The sequence below is a fragment of the Cajanus cajan genome, chromosome 7, assembly GCF_000230855.2.
Source record: "Cajanus cajan strain Asha chromosome 7, NIPB_CcT2T_4, whole genome shotgun sequence".
Lineage (NCBI taxonomy): Eukaryota > Viridiplantae > Streptophyta > Magnoliopsida > Fabales > Fabaceae > Cajanus > Cajanus cajan.
Window position 1 is genome coordinate 14306409 of NC_138523.1, and position 18418 is coordinate 14324826.

General features: G+C 30.7%; 2 protein-coding genes across 3 annotated transcripts; both read right to left on the reverse strand.

Annotated features, from left to right (window-relative positions):
- Positions 1–7109: 7109 nt before the first annotated feature.
- Positions 7110–8923, reverse strand: LOC109795056 (uncharacterized). Its single transcript, XM_020354466.3, has 3 exons — positions 8535–8923; positions 8331–8384; positions 7110–7427 (listed from the first exon to the last, which is right to left on the reverse strand). The coding sequence occupies exons 1-3, from the start codon at positions 8817–8819 to the stop codon at positions 7194–7196; spliced, it is 573 nt and encodes a 190-aa protein (XP_020210055.1). The 5' UTR covers positions 8820–8923; the 3' UTR covers positions 7110–7193.
- A 1052-nt stretch (positions 8924–9975) lies between these two features.
- Positions 9976–17752, reverse strand: SNX1 (sorting nexin 1). Of its 2 annotated transcripts, none has more exons than XM_020355091.3 (11): positions 17596–17752; positions 17324–17461; positions 14202–14337; positions 13339–13472; positions 12745–12819; positions 11648–11807; positions 11367–11500; positions 11171–11239; positions 10868–10947; positions 10500–10560; positions 9976–10412 (listed from the first exon to the last, which is right to left on the reverse strand). In XM_020355091.3, exons 1-11 carry the CDS (start codon positions 17605–17607, stop codon positions 10203–10205), a joined length of 1209 nt encoding a protein of 402 aa, XP_020210680.1. In that variant the 5' UTR covers positions 17608–17752; the 3' UTR covers positions 9976–10202. The 2 variants fall into 2 exon arrangements, with proteins under 2 accessions (XP_020210680.1, XP_020210681.1); XM_020355092.3 differs by having other exon boundaries at positions 17324–17458; positions 17596–17744.
- Positions 17753–18418: the final 666 nt, after the last annotated feature.

Here is an 18418-nt window from a genome sequence, read left to right on the forward strand (position 1 = left end):
TGTAGAGAAAGTATGTGAAAGTTTGTGAGTGAATTGATTGATGTGATAGATAAAAATAAATTTTTTAATTAATAATTATATAAGATTACTATTTTGCCCTTAAGTTAAAAAATTTATAATTATTATAATTAAAAGATAAATATATAAATTTTAATTAAAAAATTATAAAATATTAAATATTAAATATATATATTAAATATTAAATATTAAATATTAAATATATATATATTAAATATTAAATATTTAATATTTAATATATATATATATAAATTAAATATTAATATTAAATAATTATATTTAATTTAAGATATTATATATTAAATATTAATATTATATATATATATATAAAAGATTATGTTATATATATATATAACATAATCGATTATGTTATATATATATATATATATATATATATAGCATAATCGATTATGCAAGGCTACATAATCGATTATGCCCTTGCATAATCGATTATGCTTCAACATAATCGATTATGTAAAGTCATAATCGATTATGTATTCTTGCATAATCGATTATGTTTCCTTCGTATATGCTTTTTTCACTGCATGGTACACTATGCATGCATGCAAAAGGGTATTTCTGGGTTTTTATAAATCTTACGTGGCTTTCTTCTCCTTTCTTCGCACAAAAGCGAGGACGCGAATCACGCTTCTTCCTCCTTTTCTTCGTCTTTCCGTCGTCGCAAATCACCGAAAACGAACAACAAGTTTCTTCGCCTTTCTTTGCTCATGAATAGTAAATCCCTGGAAACAAACACTACTTAAGGGAGGTAAATTCTGACACGTTTTAAAAAATGAAGGACCAAAAATAAACATTTTAAAATTGAGGGTTGAAAAACAAATATTTACATATTTTAGAGAATAAAAATGATGTCTTTGATAATTAATAAGATAATAATTAATTAATGTGAATAATAAAATTAATTATCAACTAAAATACAATAGTAAAATTATACTACCTTTCATCTTAATTTTAAGCAAAAAAATATATTTTTTTTGTCTTTATTATAAACAATAATTATTAATTCAATTATATTTCTTATACATTCAAGTATAATTAACATTAAATATAACAACCACTTAAAGGAAAGGTATATTGGAATAAAACTTTAATTTATAATAGAATTAATTAAAAATAATCATATTAATTATTTTTTTTAGTCTTTATAATTTGTCGTATGTTGCTTATAATTAAGACCAAAGGTAGTATATGTTTATGTGCATGTAAATAGTAATTACTCCATTTGTTCTCTAATATAAGTATAAAAAAATTAATTTCACACATATTATGGAGATTAGTTATTTGGCATTAAATTGTAATAATTCCATAATATTGTTCCTAAATTGTCCTTATTATAAAGGGGGGAAAAGGCATTGCAATTGAAAAATCATGTATTAAATGATAAATATTTTAAGGAGAGTGTCATTAAATGATGTAAAAGTAATTAAAATTTGTTTATATTTAAGAATAAAAAATATTTTTTTTTTATAATAGTGCAGAGGAAGTAACAATTAAGGTTAACTTAGTGGTGGAGAGATGTGACAATATGTGCAGAGCCTAGGTTTAGTGGAGGATCCAAGATACTAGAGGTGTCAAAATGAGTCAAACACATTCGGTTAACTCAATTCACGAGTCTAGACCAGGTCGAGTTAGGAAAAAAAAATTATACTCAATTCACTTAACTCGTAACTGAAACGGATTTGAGCCTAAATGAGTCAGATTGGTCCGTTTAACCCACTACAGTTATATATATATATATATATATATATATATATATATATATATATATATATATATATATATATATATAGTTATTATTTGTAATTTTGATTGATATTTTCTTATATGTTTGCATTTGAACCAATGATGGACTTGATTTCTTGATATAAAAAATTATAACTCTTTATTTTATTTATTAAAAATAGGAACAGGTGATTAAATTTTTTTTAATTTTAAAAAATTTGGTGAGATAACCTACCTAACTCACCAACTCGTAGTGAGTCGAACCGAGTTGAAATTTTTCTAACTACTAGAAAGTGAATTAGGTTGGATTAACTCATTTAAAGCATCAACTCATGATGAGCCAATCTATGTGAGTTGGGTTAGCTCACTTTAGGGTCACCAACTCATGGTGACCCTAAACCCTAAACCCTAAATCATAGGATAAATTTTTTTAAAATAAAAATTAATAATACTACGTCAGTTTTAATTATAAGTAACAGAACAAATCATTAAGATCAAGAAAATTAATTAATGTAATTACTTTTAATTAATTCTACCATAATTCAAATTTATCCCAAATATATCATTTACTTTAAATGATTATTATATTTAATGTGAGTTATATGTGAATGCATAGAAAATAGAGTTAATAATAAATAAAAGATATAAAAAAAAATTAACATGAATAATTTTAAAAATTAATTATTATTACATATAATTAGGTCATAAGTAATAATATATTATATTTGTAAAGTATATATATAATTGTTTGATTCAAATGGCTAAATTAACTGTTGGGGGTGCATTCCAATGAATAAAAAAAATACATGTAAATAATAAAGCAAAACTATCTAATTATATATGTATATGTTGTACTGAAAATCGTGTGTAAATATAATTACAAGACAAATAAACAACCACAAAGTTTTTGTGTTTTATCTTCATCTCTATCTTTTTTATACAAATATATTTATATATTTTATATATATTTATTATCTTTGTTGCTGTATACAAGATTTTTTCAACTAATTATGTCTTTTAAGAAAATTAAATAATTTAGTTATTAACATTAAATTTGTTAATAGTTTGAAATAATTTTAAAAATTACACTTAACATTTATGAAATTAATCCTATCTCTTTTCATTTTATTATTTTTTACCTAATTAATTAATATTAGAAAGAGAATAATGTCAAAGGAAATGAGAGAGTTATGAAGTACTCCCTCCATTCCTTTTTACTTGTCTTAATTTTGAAACAATTTTGTTTCTATTTATGCCTTTTTTTTAATTCCAGAGAACATTAATTACACTTTTACCACTTATACCCTTACTTGTCACATTTATTTGAGAAAGTGAAAATGAAAAAAATTTATTATACATTTATTCTAGAGTTGAAATACAAAAGATAAAATTGAAAGCTTTATAACTATTTTATTAAGATCATGAAATTTTATTATATTTCTTGGTTTGTGCATGTAAATCGTAAAAGTTAAATAGAAAAAAATAAAGTAGTATCAATTCATTCATTGTCATAATATATATATATATATATATATATATATATATATATATATATATATATTCATCTTTAACCCTATTAAGAGAGATAATTAATTTTAAGTATTTATTATTTTTGTGTAAAAAATTGTTAATTGAATAAGGTTAATTGAAGAGGAGCAAAATTTCTTATAACAATCTGACCGGTCACTACACTTAATATGATACAACTTACAATGCAACGGAAAATATAACATCTACTAGTCTAGGGTTATCAACAAAAAGGTGCCTGGATATTCATTCAACAGTTATATGTATAGGATACAAAAAACATAAAATAGCCTCTACTAATTTGACTTGAAAACATAAATTCTCACCACTTTGTGTTTTTGTTAGTGAGGTTCATGTAGTGAGTGTTTGAATCAAATAATTTTTTTCTTTTTTTAATTGTACATTATTATATTATTAATTATTTTACAAATATTTAGAATGAGTTGAGAATATATAGATGAGTTTACACAAAGAAAAAAAAAGGATATAAATACAAAGAAGTTTTATGATAAAATGTTTTTCTCATTATAAGTAAAATTTTAATTAAAACTATTAATTCACCTAACTTTTTTTCTCCCGATTTTATGCCCCCCACATGTGAGTATTTTGAATACAAAATAACACTAGTCCAAAATACATATTTTCTAACACATTTTCTACATTAGGTGTCATCCACATGACATACAAAGCAATGCAGTGGCATACTTTATAAATATATCAAAATATTTTATGATAAGTGTTGACTTACCCATCATAGAATGTTCTTTCTATCTTAGGTAAGTCAACACTCGTCATAGAATGTGTTGGTCAGCATTTGGTTATAACCATTTTATGACAGGTGTTGGTTTACCTGTCATAGAAAATTCACATTCTATGACAAGTAAATCATCTCTCACCATATAATGTCTTGTTATTAGGTCACTAAAAGGTGTGAAACCATTTGCACTCTCTACTATTCTTCTTATTTTTCTCTCTGACAACAAAGATAATATTGTTTCTGATGACTCTCTATGCACGTTACCCATAGTTTTCAGTGACAATTGTGATTAGAACATTCTAACATGCAGTTCGCCTTTCGTTCCTTATCACTCTAGCGACCTTTTTCTTCCAATTTTTGTCGTGTGTGGTACCAGGTGCGAAGTTTTTTCCTCCTTTTTCCATGGTTTTTAAGGTGGATAATGTGTGTTTGGAGAGAACTCTATTTTTCCAAGTTCTTTAGTTTGAAGACATTCTTCAATCCGTTCTCCCTTCTCCATTACGTGTGCTCCAGCTAGGTTCATTCTCTTCTCTCAACCTTCCAATTTTGAACACTAGTGTTGTTTGATTGAAATTTCTATGTTGCTAAGAGTTGTTGAGTTCGATCAAGAACACTATTTGATTGAGAACTTTAAGCATATTTGGGTACTTGGTGTGGGTTTGAGAGCTTATTAGGTGAGTATTATTTGTAATGGTTCTTAATTTAATATATTCAATTACACATTCCTTTACATTATGTTTCTTTTCACAATTATAAGTATCTTCGTCCTGTGGCTGTGGGCATGCAAAAAGCCTTTTATTATGATTTTATCAACCTGGTTACCATCTAGTGTGTTGGTAACAAAGACACTAAGATGTGTTAGTATTTGAGAGACTAATTCAAGGATGGAGGAAAGAAAGTGTACTTAACACCTTATTTGAATGGATAAATACTTATATTATATTTTATTTTATGTTTATAGTAATTTAGCAGTTTCTAAAAATATTTAAAAAAATGCAATACACATTGACAACTTCTCATGATAATTTTGAGGCAATTTCTTGTAATTATCTTGTGTTCATTACACAAGAAAACTACTAACTTGCCTATTAGACACATCATTGGCTCGTAGTATTTATTTTCAATAGTTGTCAATTTTTTTTATAATTTCATGAAACAGATAAAAATTGTATTCTTTAATTATTTTTTATTTATCATTTATTTTTCATAGGTCTTTGGAAGCAAGCTTATGTTGCGGGGGCTTCCTCTAGCAACTAGGAATAAGCTTCAATATATTGTCTCCAAAGTAAGTCAAATGTCAACTAAACAATAGTTAGAGTTCAATTAAAATATATTCTAAATATAATTTATTTATGTTTTATATTATAGCGCCCATATCCAATTAATAATCATGAGTGTAGCTATTACGTGATGAAACATATGCTCACCATCATTATCGATGACATTAGGGACTCAAGGAGAGAGATAATACATTTTTTAATCAAACTAATTACTTTAAATGATTATACAACAATGTAATGATCAACTAATGTTTAAATTATCTCTATTTTGAATTAATTGTATAGGTATTTAGAAATCCATATCCATTTTTCTGTGAAGGCATTAAAGATATCCGCAAAAGATGGACATATCCTTTTCTTGAAACAAATTAAGATTGATTTATTTGTGTATATTTTTTTAGTTTTATTTGTATACATTAGCTGCATATTTATGTTTAAGTTTTATCATATTGGTACATATATATTTGTGTACATTATTTTAGTTTTATTTATGTACATTGTTATTAATTAATGACAATTATTATTAACTTGTTTTATAATTAATTATCTTTCATTGTTATAAAATTTAATTTATATATTATTTCAATTTAAATAAAAGATGTTGTATATTATATAAGTTACTACTGAACTAAACAACAATATACTAATTTAAAGTATCTAGAATGTATTTCTACTATGTAGGTTTTGAAAAGCTCATAAGATATATTAAAAATGATTCACATTCTTTGACAAGTAACATAACATCCGCCATAAAATATAGGTATCAATGTATCAAATCATTTTAGGACATATATGTTGCATCGAAACAAATTAGGCACGTGCTTCACAAAGGAGAATATGTTTGTTAGCTATAACTCAGTTTGAAATTCAAAATTCATTAATGAATGAAAATAAGAGTTGGATTATCGTGGTGAGGGTAGTCTGGCAGTGTTTGTTATATGATATCTCAAAGCAACAATTACCAATGTTCATGATGAGAACTTTGATTTATAAGTTTAAGAAAGATATACATAGCGTTTTGTTTAGTCTTCAATCTTCTGGCTAAAATACAAGTAATAATATTTTATCTACATATACATTTTTGTCTCAAAATCCTCAAATATTGGGTTGGACCCTTTCTTCAACGTCTGTTCATTTTAACTCTTTCACTTTTACATGTGTTTTGGCTTCTTTCTAACTTGTAGGAAGAATATAAGATAAAATGGTACATGTGAATGAAAAATATTAAGTATCTTTTTTGTAGCATATTATTTAACACAATTTTATTATTAATTTATTTTTAAAAAATCAATTTAGTTGTCTTATAAATACGTCTTGAAGAATTGACTTAATTTTTAAGAAAATAGAGCAAATTAAATAATTCGTTTTTAAGCGAAATTTTGTTCCTTTGCACGAGTTCAGTTCACTCTAAAGTTTAACATTTGTACGACTAAAGTATACTATGTTAGACATAATAAAATCCGATAATGAAGCGATATAAACAGATAAAACTAGGGATAATCGCAAAATAATAATAATAATAATTAATAAATAAATTTGATTATTGGGTAACACTTCAACTCAATTTCTCCTATTTATTGTAATATAAGATACAACCTTGTTCTGAATTTAAAGTTATGCTCAACTTCGATTTAATTTGATCCAACCAAAACGTATTATGCCCAGTTACATTTGATCCAATCAATCATGTGATTTACAATTAGGACAACTGATTTTAGCACCAAGATATAATATAACATACATATAAATGAATTGGAACAATATATATATATATATACATGAAATTAAAAATCAAACTCCAAGTTATTTTTTTTAGTTCAAAAGTCAAAACCTTACAAGAGTAATTAAGTTAAAAACAAACAAAATATTCACAATCTGGCGATTTCAACCGACTTCTGAAGAGCTTGCAGAAGGCTCCTCATAATTCTTGGTTCACCAGGTGGTGCCTTATCCTTCAAGGGACCATTTCTAATGGCACGGAAAATTGGAGCAGAATTATCAGTTGGTGGAAAAACCATGCAGTCAATATACACATTAACTTCCGTTTTCCCATCTCCAATAGTGATAAAACCCAATCTAGCTCCACCTGCTATTTTGTCCACCTGTGTATTCAAAATGAGGACTATTACATACTTGAAGAACTGAACCTGTATCATCTTATTATATACTTGAATCATAAATAACTTCCATGTTAACTATTAGGGTCAATTTAGTGGTAGAATCAAATAAATACGTAAAGATTTAAGTTTGATCCTTATTATTATCATTTCAGTCTTTTTTACTGATAAAAAAGTTGACTTACATTCAACCGTAAGTTGAAATCTCACCATGTTTTGAACAAACAGCTATGAGTCTATGACAATGATTCAATCACTTCTCAGTTTCCAAAAAGGCAAAACGTATAAACGTAACAAAGTCATCAGCCATGAACATGAGGTACTTCAAGCACAATTTAGCAGAGTTGTGTTTTACAAACAGCCAGAGAAGTAGCTAGGACTAACGTTAACCGTGTCTATGACAATGAACTAATCATTAGCTTTATTTCTAATTTCTCCAAGAGATTTTCTGGCAACAATGAGATCACATTCCATGACTGATCATGTCCCACTGTGAATAATGGGAAGAAAACAAAAATATGTAGACAGAAAACAAGATTTGCCACACAAAATTTACACCAACATATAGCAACCTTCGAAAAGAATCAATGCCACCCTTTACTAGGCAAACCCAATTCTTGTTAAGAGTGTGTTTGGTAAGTGGCATTAGAAGTTTATAAGCAATTTTAATTAGTTAAAATAGCTTATAAGCTAGGTTTAGTGTAAAAAAAATAAAATATATGGCATAGATTATTTGTTATAAAAAATGGTCATTGCATTGTTTATGTTTAGCACGTGCGTGGGATGTGACTTAAAACAGGAGTTTTTATTTCAAAACTTGCCCAAAAAATGATTTAAAAAGATGATAATTTTAAAATAAAGCATTAAGAAAGAGCATAATAATAATACCTTGAGAGGCACGGGAAGGGGGAGATTGGCTCCCTGGCAAAGACTGTTAGCCCACTGTCAGAATCACACGCCAAGGCAAGGGAAAACCACGTAAACGTAAACGTAAACGTAAACCAAACAGTACTCAATAATCACAAAAAAGTAAATAATAAAAAAGTTTTAATCCTGAAACAGTATATTAATTATGACGAGAATGGAATTTACCTGAAACAACAAGGAATCGAATCTCTGAAGGTCGGTGTCAACGGGAAGCTTCATGGTGCCTAAAGAGACACCGTCGTCGTCAGTGGCGGTGGGGCCGTCGGTGCGGGCGGAGGCTTTGGGCAGCGTGGTGAGATGAATGGGATTGCGGAGCTTTAAAAAGGAATGGGTGTGGCTGTTGTGGTGAATAGGAACGAGGGAAGGGGAAGAAGTTGGAAGGTGGAAATTGGCTCCACTCACCCTCGGGTACACACTCTGCCCTATGCTACTGCATGAAGCCATCGCCATGCCTCTCCCTCTAAATTCTCGCTAAGGACTAATATCATTTTTATTTTTATTTTATTTTTTATTTTTATCCCGTGCTGCTGGACGATGGATAATGTTTCCTTTCGTTCATTTTGTCCTCAGGTTTCCGCCACAAGATATTTATAAATAAATAAACACCTAAGAATATTATAATATAAGAAAAAAAAGGCTAAATATTGGTTACGTTTAAAATTAATAGAGAAATGTTAGTTATACTTGCATAAATACTGTTTATACACTAATTTCAAAATGTGATTTGTAATACTTGATGGACATGGCTCAACTTTCATCAGTATAATTTTTAATTAGTTTGGATTTTGGAAATAAGAATTTAATTTTAATAAGACATCAGTGTAACTTTTTCAAAAGTAAATGACAAATTATAATAATTAATTATTATAAATACTAAGGGTTTTTTAATTATAGATCCACAATAAAAGTAAGTCATCGTTGAATAAAAGAATGATAATTCTGTGCTCAAACAAAATATATGTGGTAATCATGGGAAAGTTGAATGAGAAATTCAGAACCTATAAAAGAACGAGGAATGCGAGGGGGAAAAATGGGTTACATGAAACATAGTTATTTGTACAATTATAAAATTGTTAAATCTAAAATTAGAAAGAGTCTGAATTTTTTACATTGCATCAAGGCATCAAACACTTAAACCTTGTTAATCAACTATTATAAATCACATTTTGAAAATTAGTTTTTAAAGACGTGATGACCTTACTCATAAAGGGAAAAACATTAACAGCACTCTAATAAATTCTTTTAAAGACCACTGTAAATTAAAATTTATTAAAAATTACAAAATGTTATAAAGGACACTTAATTAAATAATTTTCTCTAATTATACAATTTTTAATAAATGTTAACCAGTAAAGAAAAAATATATTGAAGAAAAGTCTGGCTATCACTCTAAAAAAAAATGCTTGCACACTGCCAGGTAAATCCGGCAACATTTCCAACCAAAAGTATCACTCCTGCACAAGATGAATTAGATTTATGTAACTTGTTAAAAGTTTGTGCCAAGTCAAAAACAACATTCATTTTTGTGCTTGCAAATCCGTTGTGACTATATACAATACAACAGAGAGGAAGAGAGAGAGAGATCGAAAAAGCAACGGCAGCAAAATAGAAAATAAAATAGCGGATAGTTAACCTTTTACTTTGTTTAAAATTTGTACAAAATCGAGCAGAAAGAAAAACACATCTTTTACAACATAATTCGAAACAGCAGATAACTTCTGTAAGCTCTTTTACAAAACAAGAGCTGCGACCTGCGTCTGCCATACCCTAGTCCCTGTAACACCCATGAAAGAGTACTTTATCTATGCTCTGCAGAACTCGTTGATTAATTTTCTACGAGGAGGAACATGCTTCCAGTTTAGGAAGCAAACTTCTCCAAGCATCTGCAATACCATTTGCTAGACGTGCCTGACCTTTGGCAAATTCATGGAAAGCAATTCCCATATCTAATGTTTTCTGTTCCTGAAAACGCCCCATCTCTTCATTCATTAGTTTCACAATCGTCTCAAATGTCTTTGTCGCCTGTTCACTCTCTGCCTTCAACTGCATGGCAAAATCATGTCAGTCAAGCCAAACAAACTGTAAATTTATAATTCTCATCAGTGGAGATTAATATTTAAGCAAACTTGCCTCTTTATATTCTTGCTCAGCTTCTGCAACTTTATCAGATCGAATCAGCATGAGTTTGTCACTGCGTTGCAAACGATAATAAAGAATATCCATATCAGAATATATGGCACCAAGCAGTCTTCTAGCCCATCATCAGCCAGATTTGAAGGGAAAAAAGTACTAAATTTATTCATATAGCAGAATATAAGACAAATAAGGCTAATTTGCATTCACATATACAGACATGTCTGGGGAAAGGGATATTAAACAACAGATCATGAATGTTAATTCAAGCCATAGAATGATTGGGAAAAAAAAAAAAAAAAAAACCTATTCTGCTTAAGATACTATATTAGGCAAATAATAAAAACAGAGAAACAAGAGCATACAGATTAATCTCCTTTAGCTTCATTGTTTCAGCCAGTTCACATTGTCTCCTGAAGGCATTGGCCCTCTCTGCTATTGTTGCCTGTTTCAGAATGTGAAACAAGAGCATTAGAATGAAAAAAATAAGGTATAACAATCCATTTTTGGGCTGGTTGGAGGAGCATTAATGTTAGGGTTCCCATATTTGCACAACTATTTTACTAAGGCAATGGGGATATATATTTCAAGAATCAAGCGAAAAATATTTTGATCAAGTTAGACGAAGTAGGTTATTAAATGATGAAAGAAAACAGGACCAGGACTACCTTAATAGATTGCACAGCACGGACATAATCTTTCAAAGGTTCTTCAAAATTCATCAAGAGCTGATGTGCCTGCTCGATATAGTCATAGTAGGATAGCTTGTTTCAATTTTCATCCCTTAACAACATGTATATCATCATGCAAGCACACGGGAATAACCAGTAAAATGATGTGCAACAGCAAACGCATGAGAATTACCTCCTTTTGCAGCTTCGCTGATAAAATCTCTGACTTTATCCCTAGTTCAGAGAATGCTTTCCCAAGAGCATCTCCTTCAGAAGCGCCTAGAAGTTTTACTGCTTTTCCAAAATCAGACAGTGATTGACCCAACTCTGCATGCACATTGTGAATTATGAATTGATCTTACCAGAAGAGTGGATAAAACGTAAAAAGGAAGAACAAAACTGTAAAACAGAAAAGCAATAGATACAGAAGACAATAATAAGAACCAAACAAAAAATCTTAAATTCAATCATCACCTCTGTGCCTCTTCACAAGACGGTATGCATGCTTTTGAGCTTCAGCCAAGTGGTTTTCAAGCTCAAAGATGTAATGTTTCATTTTTTCATATTCAGGATCTGTTTCTTCTACTGGCTTCTCTTTCCCAAGGACAGCGTCACTCACTTTAGATTGCACATCCTGTCAAAATTCACATTCACATAAACAACAAATAAGAAACCTGGATGGACAGCACACTCAACCTGATAGGTTAGCAAAAGCAAATTTCTAAAATAGATTAAAATTGTAATCTGAGAGATTGTTTACATTGGACATATTCATATCGAAGAAACTGATAATCTGAGAGTGAAATACTGAAGTGGCAGAATTTCACAATTATGTAGCAAAACGCAATTATCAAGTACAGACAACAGAGTACATTTCAGAGGTGTGTATCCAGGACAAAACCCAGGTAATTTCCAAGGTCATTGCTCTATTCTATGGGTCTATATATCATCCATGACAAACTGAATTGTTAAAAGCAAAAAGCATGTTTCAGCAACAGTTTCAAATCAGCTAGCCATCTTTGTCTGAATTTATTTATACTAAAAGAAGATACTCAGTAGTAACTAGTAACATTCATTTACCCTTTTGTATACTTTCTTATAGCCTCCTCTTTTGAATCTAAAACAAAGATAGTTGAATATGAAACTGAATTTCTAGACTCCATTAAAAACAAAAACTCCCTTCCACTATCCCACAGTCTCTACTTTGCCTTTTCAGATATATTTTTTTATTGAATGTTTTCTCTTAATGATTTTAAAATTAAAAGGTCTAATTCCACACAACTATTATCACACCCTAATCTTTTCTTCTTGAACTCAATAAAACAAATACTTTGAGCTTATTAATCAATGTGTAGATATTTAAATTACATTATTTTATTTTCATTATTTCCAATATATTTCATGCAGGCTCATGTGTTCATAGCTACTAACAGGGAAGAAAAAAGAGGCTTTATTGCTGAGTTGTTTAATACAGGAAATTAGTGTGATTCAAATTTAAAATTATTCATTTGACAGATTTCAACCTAGCAAAAAACCATCCACATTCCAAGACAAATTAGAACATGTCGTACCTTAAAAATCTGCATTAGATCGGATGGCTTCTTCTTGAATATGCCAGTCTCATGTGACCTTAATCTTTCCATTGTCTGTGTAGTACGTTAAATGGAATCAAGATTAATCTAGGTTCTTATTTTCCTTCTTAAAAGTCAAATGTGGGGAAAAGAGCATAAATTGAGTACTTACAAATACAATAGATACTCCTACATCATACATATGACAGAAAGGGAAAAAATAAAAATAAAAATAGAAAACAATATTAATAACTCTTGCACATTCCATATCCCGCACTCTCCAGCCTGAACAGTGGTGGCAAGGTACTTATGGAATCAGTTACCATAATGCATAATTCAATTTTCTATATATCAATCACTAATATATGCTACAAAATATGAAATCAAGCATTCCAGATCAATTAAAGAGACTCACCACCAAACTGAACAATTAATTTAGTGACAATGGTTAGTTTGAACAGAAGATTTGGACTAAAAAAACAGTGCAGTAACACAGCACAATGGTAGAAGGGGGGGAGGAGCACCAAAGCAAATAACATCTAAAACTGACACAGCTTCAAAGAGGAATAAAGTCTACTTAGGATGAGGCATCACCTCTTCTTCTGCCTGCAAAAATAACCTCAGGTCCTCACTTTGCTGAAGTTCATGATGTGATGCTATCCTATTTACAAATATATCCAATGCTTGCCGCCTCATTTCAATAAATTCAGCACTGAAGCGGAATTTCTCTGCAATAACAAACCAAAGTGAAGCCAAAATGGAATTTTGGATGGCACAACATTTCAATTTTCCACTGAATAAATTACAATCAAAATGCAACAGCTTTTTATGACAGGAATATGACTTCTCAACATTCAACAGCGATATACCAAGTCTTCATAAAAGCATAATGTATGGCTTCTCTAGGACCTCAATCAGCTAAAACTAGTAATTATCAGCAATGAAAACCTCATTGTTAATTGAACCATCAACTGAATGCACTGTTAAGCATTCCAAAAGGTCAAAGACATTCTAGGGCACACTATAATCTATATACCAAAAAAAAAGGATTTAAATTCTGAAAAGAAAGATTTTATTATAACATGGATCAAACAGGAGATTTAAGATACTAATTCAGGCTACTAAGCTCCACCAGAAGCCTGGAAGACTGGAAAATAGACATGAAATAAAGCAGATGACAAGATACCTCCAAATCTAATTCTTAATAAAAAGAAACCTATGATAATCTTTTTTGTTTGACCCTGTGAAAAGCAATACGAAAAAATACAGCAGTTTTCCTCAGTCAAGATGTTTTGTTACAATTAATGAAAAGGCAACATAACCTCTGATAATTAAAATCAGCAGTAACATAGAGCATTGACTGAGTTTCAAGGTAGCATTAGTGTAAGAATTCCAATGACAGTAGTTACTTTCAAATTATCATTAAAAACACAAGAAAGAGTCCTGCTAGATGTTACCTACAGCACTTTTCTCTGGAAGAGGGGGAATGAAAATCCCTTTGTTCTTCTCAAAAAGGCGATCACGTAACCAGACAAAGTCACTGTATCGTCGGATTACAATCTTCTCAGGTCCTTGGTATTCAGGAAAATTTGTCTGCCAAATTGTTTCCAGCAGTCAGATGATGACATAGATGTTTACAATTACACATCTCCCCCATGCATTATAGTGATGGTATAAAAAACAGAAACTCATAAAGAAAGAGAATATATTTGCATTGAAAATAAGGGAGTAAATAGTCAACTGTCTAGCTAGCAAGTGCCCTTGGGCACCAGTTTAGAAGTATTAAATACATCATCTTATAAAATGCTTCCAATTACTTGAAAGAGCAAATATTTGTGTGCTTTTCCAATGTGGTAAATGTTTTCTCCAATTAAAAATTAATAAAAACTTTATATTTTTGTTTCCTTAATTACTATAGCATTGAAAAGTTATAGATACCTGCCCAATGAATTTCATACATATCCTTTAAAGTGATATATAACATTTAATGATTTACATACTAGTAGACTCAAGCAAAAATGACAAATAAAGATCAAAGTGACATCAAAATTTAGAGTATTAACATTTTGGGACAAGATTTCAGATAATTGAAAATTGTCCATCATCTTTAAAGAATTAAACATTTTCTGCTTCTGGAAAATCATGACCAAATTATTTTTCCTCAGTATTTGTTCCATTCACTCAATACAACAAGCATTAACCAAGCTCAAGCACACACCATCAACCAAAAAGCACATGCCATCTTGATTCATAATCAGAACTGTACTGGCTGTTTCCCCTGGACCATGCATTTAGGGCCCATACCCAAATCTTTGGAATGTTCTAGCACCCTCTAAATTGGGAATCTCACAAATCATTGGTTGTTATTCACACTATTTATGGACACAACCAAGGTTGTCAATTTCGAGAGTTTAGTTAATTTTGTTGAGGTCTCATAAACTCAAATTATAAGTTCGTAAGAGTTTACTTAATATAAAAAATATATTATAATACTTATAAATAACATAATTACTCAATATTTCAACTCCATATTAAAGTAAAATAGAAAACTAAAACATTAAAGTAGTAATGTTTGGTAGCAAATCATGCAAAATTTCATACAAGATACAAGTTCTTAAAATAACAAATAAAAAACTACGACTAATTTTTCCTTTTAGCAACAAAGGGGTCGAGATTGCTTGTGATTGCACGAGATTGGGCAAGATTGCTCGAGATTGTTCAAAAATGAGTTTACTTCCAAGTTGTATAAGTGGGACCGACCAATCTTGTAAACTTAGTAGTTACTACGAGTTGTCACTCGAGATTGACAACCATGGACACAACCATTATTTACACTTTAAGGATTGGCACCTTCCCATGCCCAAATCTTTCAAATGCTCTAGCAACCTTATGATTAGGAATCCCACAAATCATCAAACGCTATTTTCACTCTATGGATGAACACATCTAGCACCCAAGTCACAAACCACTTATTCAAATGTTATGAATGGAATGAGCATTATTCATACACATGCTCATGCCCAAACTTTGGAATGTTCTAGCACCCTTGTGATTGGGAATCTCACAAATCATAGGCCATTATTCGCACTCTACAAATGGACACGTGCTCATGCCAAAACCTTTGAAATGTTCTATCACCCTTGTGGTTGGGAATCTCACAAATCACGGTCGTTATTCACACTCTAAGGATGGACACTTGTGCCCAAAGCTAGGAATGTTCTAGCACCCTCGTGATTGGGAATCTCACAAATCGCAGTCGTTATTCACACTCTAAGGATGGACACTTGTGCCCAAAGCTTTGAATGTTCTAGCACCCTTGTGATTGGGAGTCTCACAAATCCTAGGCCATTATCACAATTTATGGACAAACAGAGATGATATTTACACTCTAAGGATGGACATGTGCTTGTGCCCAAATCAAACATTTAGAATGTTCTAGAACTTGTGTCATTGGGAATCTCACAAATCATGGGCCGTTATTTGTGCTCTAAGGATGGACATGTGCCCATACCCAAACCAAACCTTTGGAATGTTCTAGCACCCTCGTGGGAATCTCACAAATCATGAGCCGTTTTCGCCCTCTATGGATGGACACATTTGTAATTTGCACTCTAAGGATGGCACGTGCCCGTGTCCACGCCGAAACCAAACCTTTGGAATGTTCTAGAACCCACGTGACTGGGAATCTCAAAAATAATGGACCATTAATAACACTATGGATGGACATGTGTCTGTGCCCAACCTTTGGAATGTTCTAGCACCCTCCTGGTAAGGAAACACATAAATCACAGGCCTTTATTCGCACCCTATTGATGTACACTAGCTCACACAAGTTGTGGTGCGGAAGAGGAAGAGAAAGGCTCCTATTAAAGGTGGTACAACAGCGCATACACCAGGTGCACACAATTTTCTCATTCTCTCCTACAGAATCTTCAAACTAACTTGAGCATCAAAGTTCCTTTTCCTAGTACCCACCCTTCTGCTCAAGAAAAGCCCAACAACACTCTTGGGGACTGCAGTAAACAATAAGGAGGAAAGGAGAAGCTCTACGAACTACCCTAAACAGCAACAAGAGAACGAAAAATAGCAACCAATGCACAAATGCACATCACCATTGACAACAGAATCCAAAATGCAAACGGCATTTTAGAGGGGAAAAAAGACATCCAAATCCAACACACTTCAGCAACGTAATTTCTCTCGATCGCAATGCTCCAATTCCAATCACTACAATCCCACGAAAATGGATCGCTATTTAACAGCATTCATCGAAAACTAATCAATAACTCCTGAAAATGTAATCACAGAACGATAATCGATGCATCGATCACCGAGAAAAAAAAAATCAAACTAAACCTCTCATTCCTCAGCAAAATCAATCACACAAAACACCGAGATTCTACGATCTCGGCTTCCACAGGAAATTAACAACGCTGTCGAAGTTGAGTTGAAGAGAAACTCCAACGACCTCCGTCAACACGAAAATCAAAGCTCGACTGGTGAACAAAATTAAAAGAAAATAACACAAAGTGAATGAAAGAAGAAAAAAAAAGTGTAAGAAGGTGAATGATTGCAGTACTTTGGTGATGACGCGGTAAGAGATATAGGCTTGGACGCCATTGCCGAGCTTAACGGGATCCGTTACGGAGACGGAGAGGAACGGTGGCGACGATGACGGAGATCTAGGGCTCTGTGACGAACCGGAGAGAGTTCTCTGCTGTTCCATACCGCAAAGTAACCGTCAACATGCAAACACAAGAAGGAAAAGAGAAAAAGGTTGAGAAGAAGAAAAAAAAGAGCGCAGGTGATTCTCGGTATTTGTGAATTCGAGCGGGGTAGAATTGTAATTACCGCGGGGTTCATGGTCGTTTTGGGGCGAGCGAGTGTCGCAGTGGCACCGCGGAAAGCGTGGGTTGTTTCAGAGAAGAGAATGAATGAGTGAAGGGTGAAACTGGTTGCCGTTTGGGAAGTTGCCGGCTACACTATTCAATTGGGCCCACGGTGGGTTGCGGGGCGGGTACGAACGCGGGTCAACTTGTCCTTTTTTTAACGCATACTCAACTTCCAAATAAAATATTAATATTCGACTGTTACGAGGATATTTATTTGATAAATTTAAATATGTTTTTATTTTTTAAATTTAAAATATTTTTTTTTATTTTACAAATTTAAAATTATTATTTTTAATTTTATAATTTTAAAAAATTAATATTTATGTTCATCAATAACATATTTAAAAAGATCAAAATTTTTAAAAATTTTATTTTAGTCTCTGAAATCATTCATGATATATTTAAAACAAATTGAGATAATTATAAGGATTAATTGAATTTAATATTATATTTTTACTAATAAGAATACAAGTAAATAAATTTTATGTCAAAATATTTAATAAATTATTTAACAAAATTTAAATATAAAAATTAAAATAATATTTTTTGAAATTACGAAATTAAGAAAATTAGTTTTAAATTTAAAAAATTAAAAATAAATTTATCTTAAATTTAAAGGAATAAAAATATATTTAAAGTCTATTCAATAATAAAATGATACTGGTATATTTTTTTAAGTCATGGACATAATTTATGTAATATCTTAAAATTGACAATTAAAAATTAATATATATTTATAATAATTAATTTTTTTTCATCAAATATTATTTTTTTAAATCAAA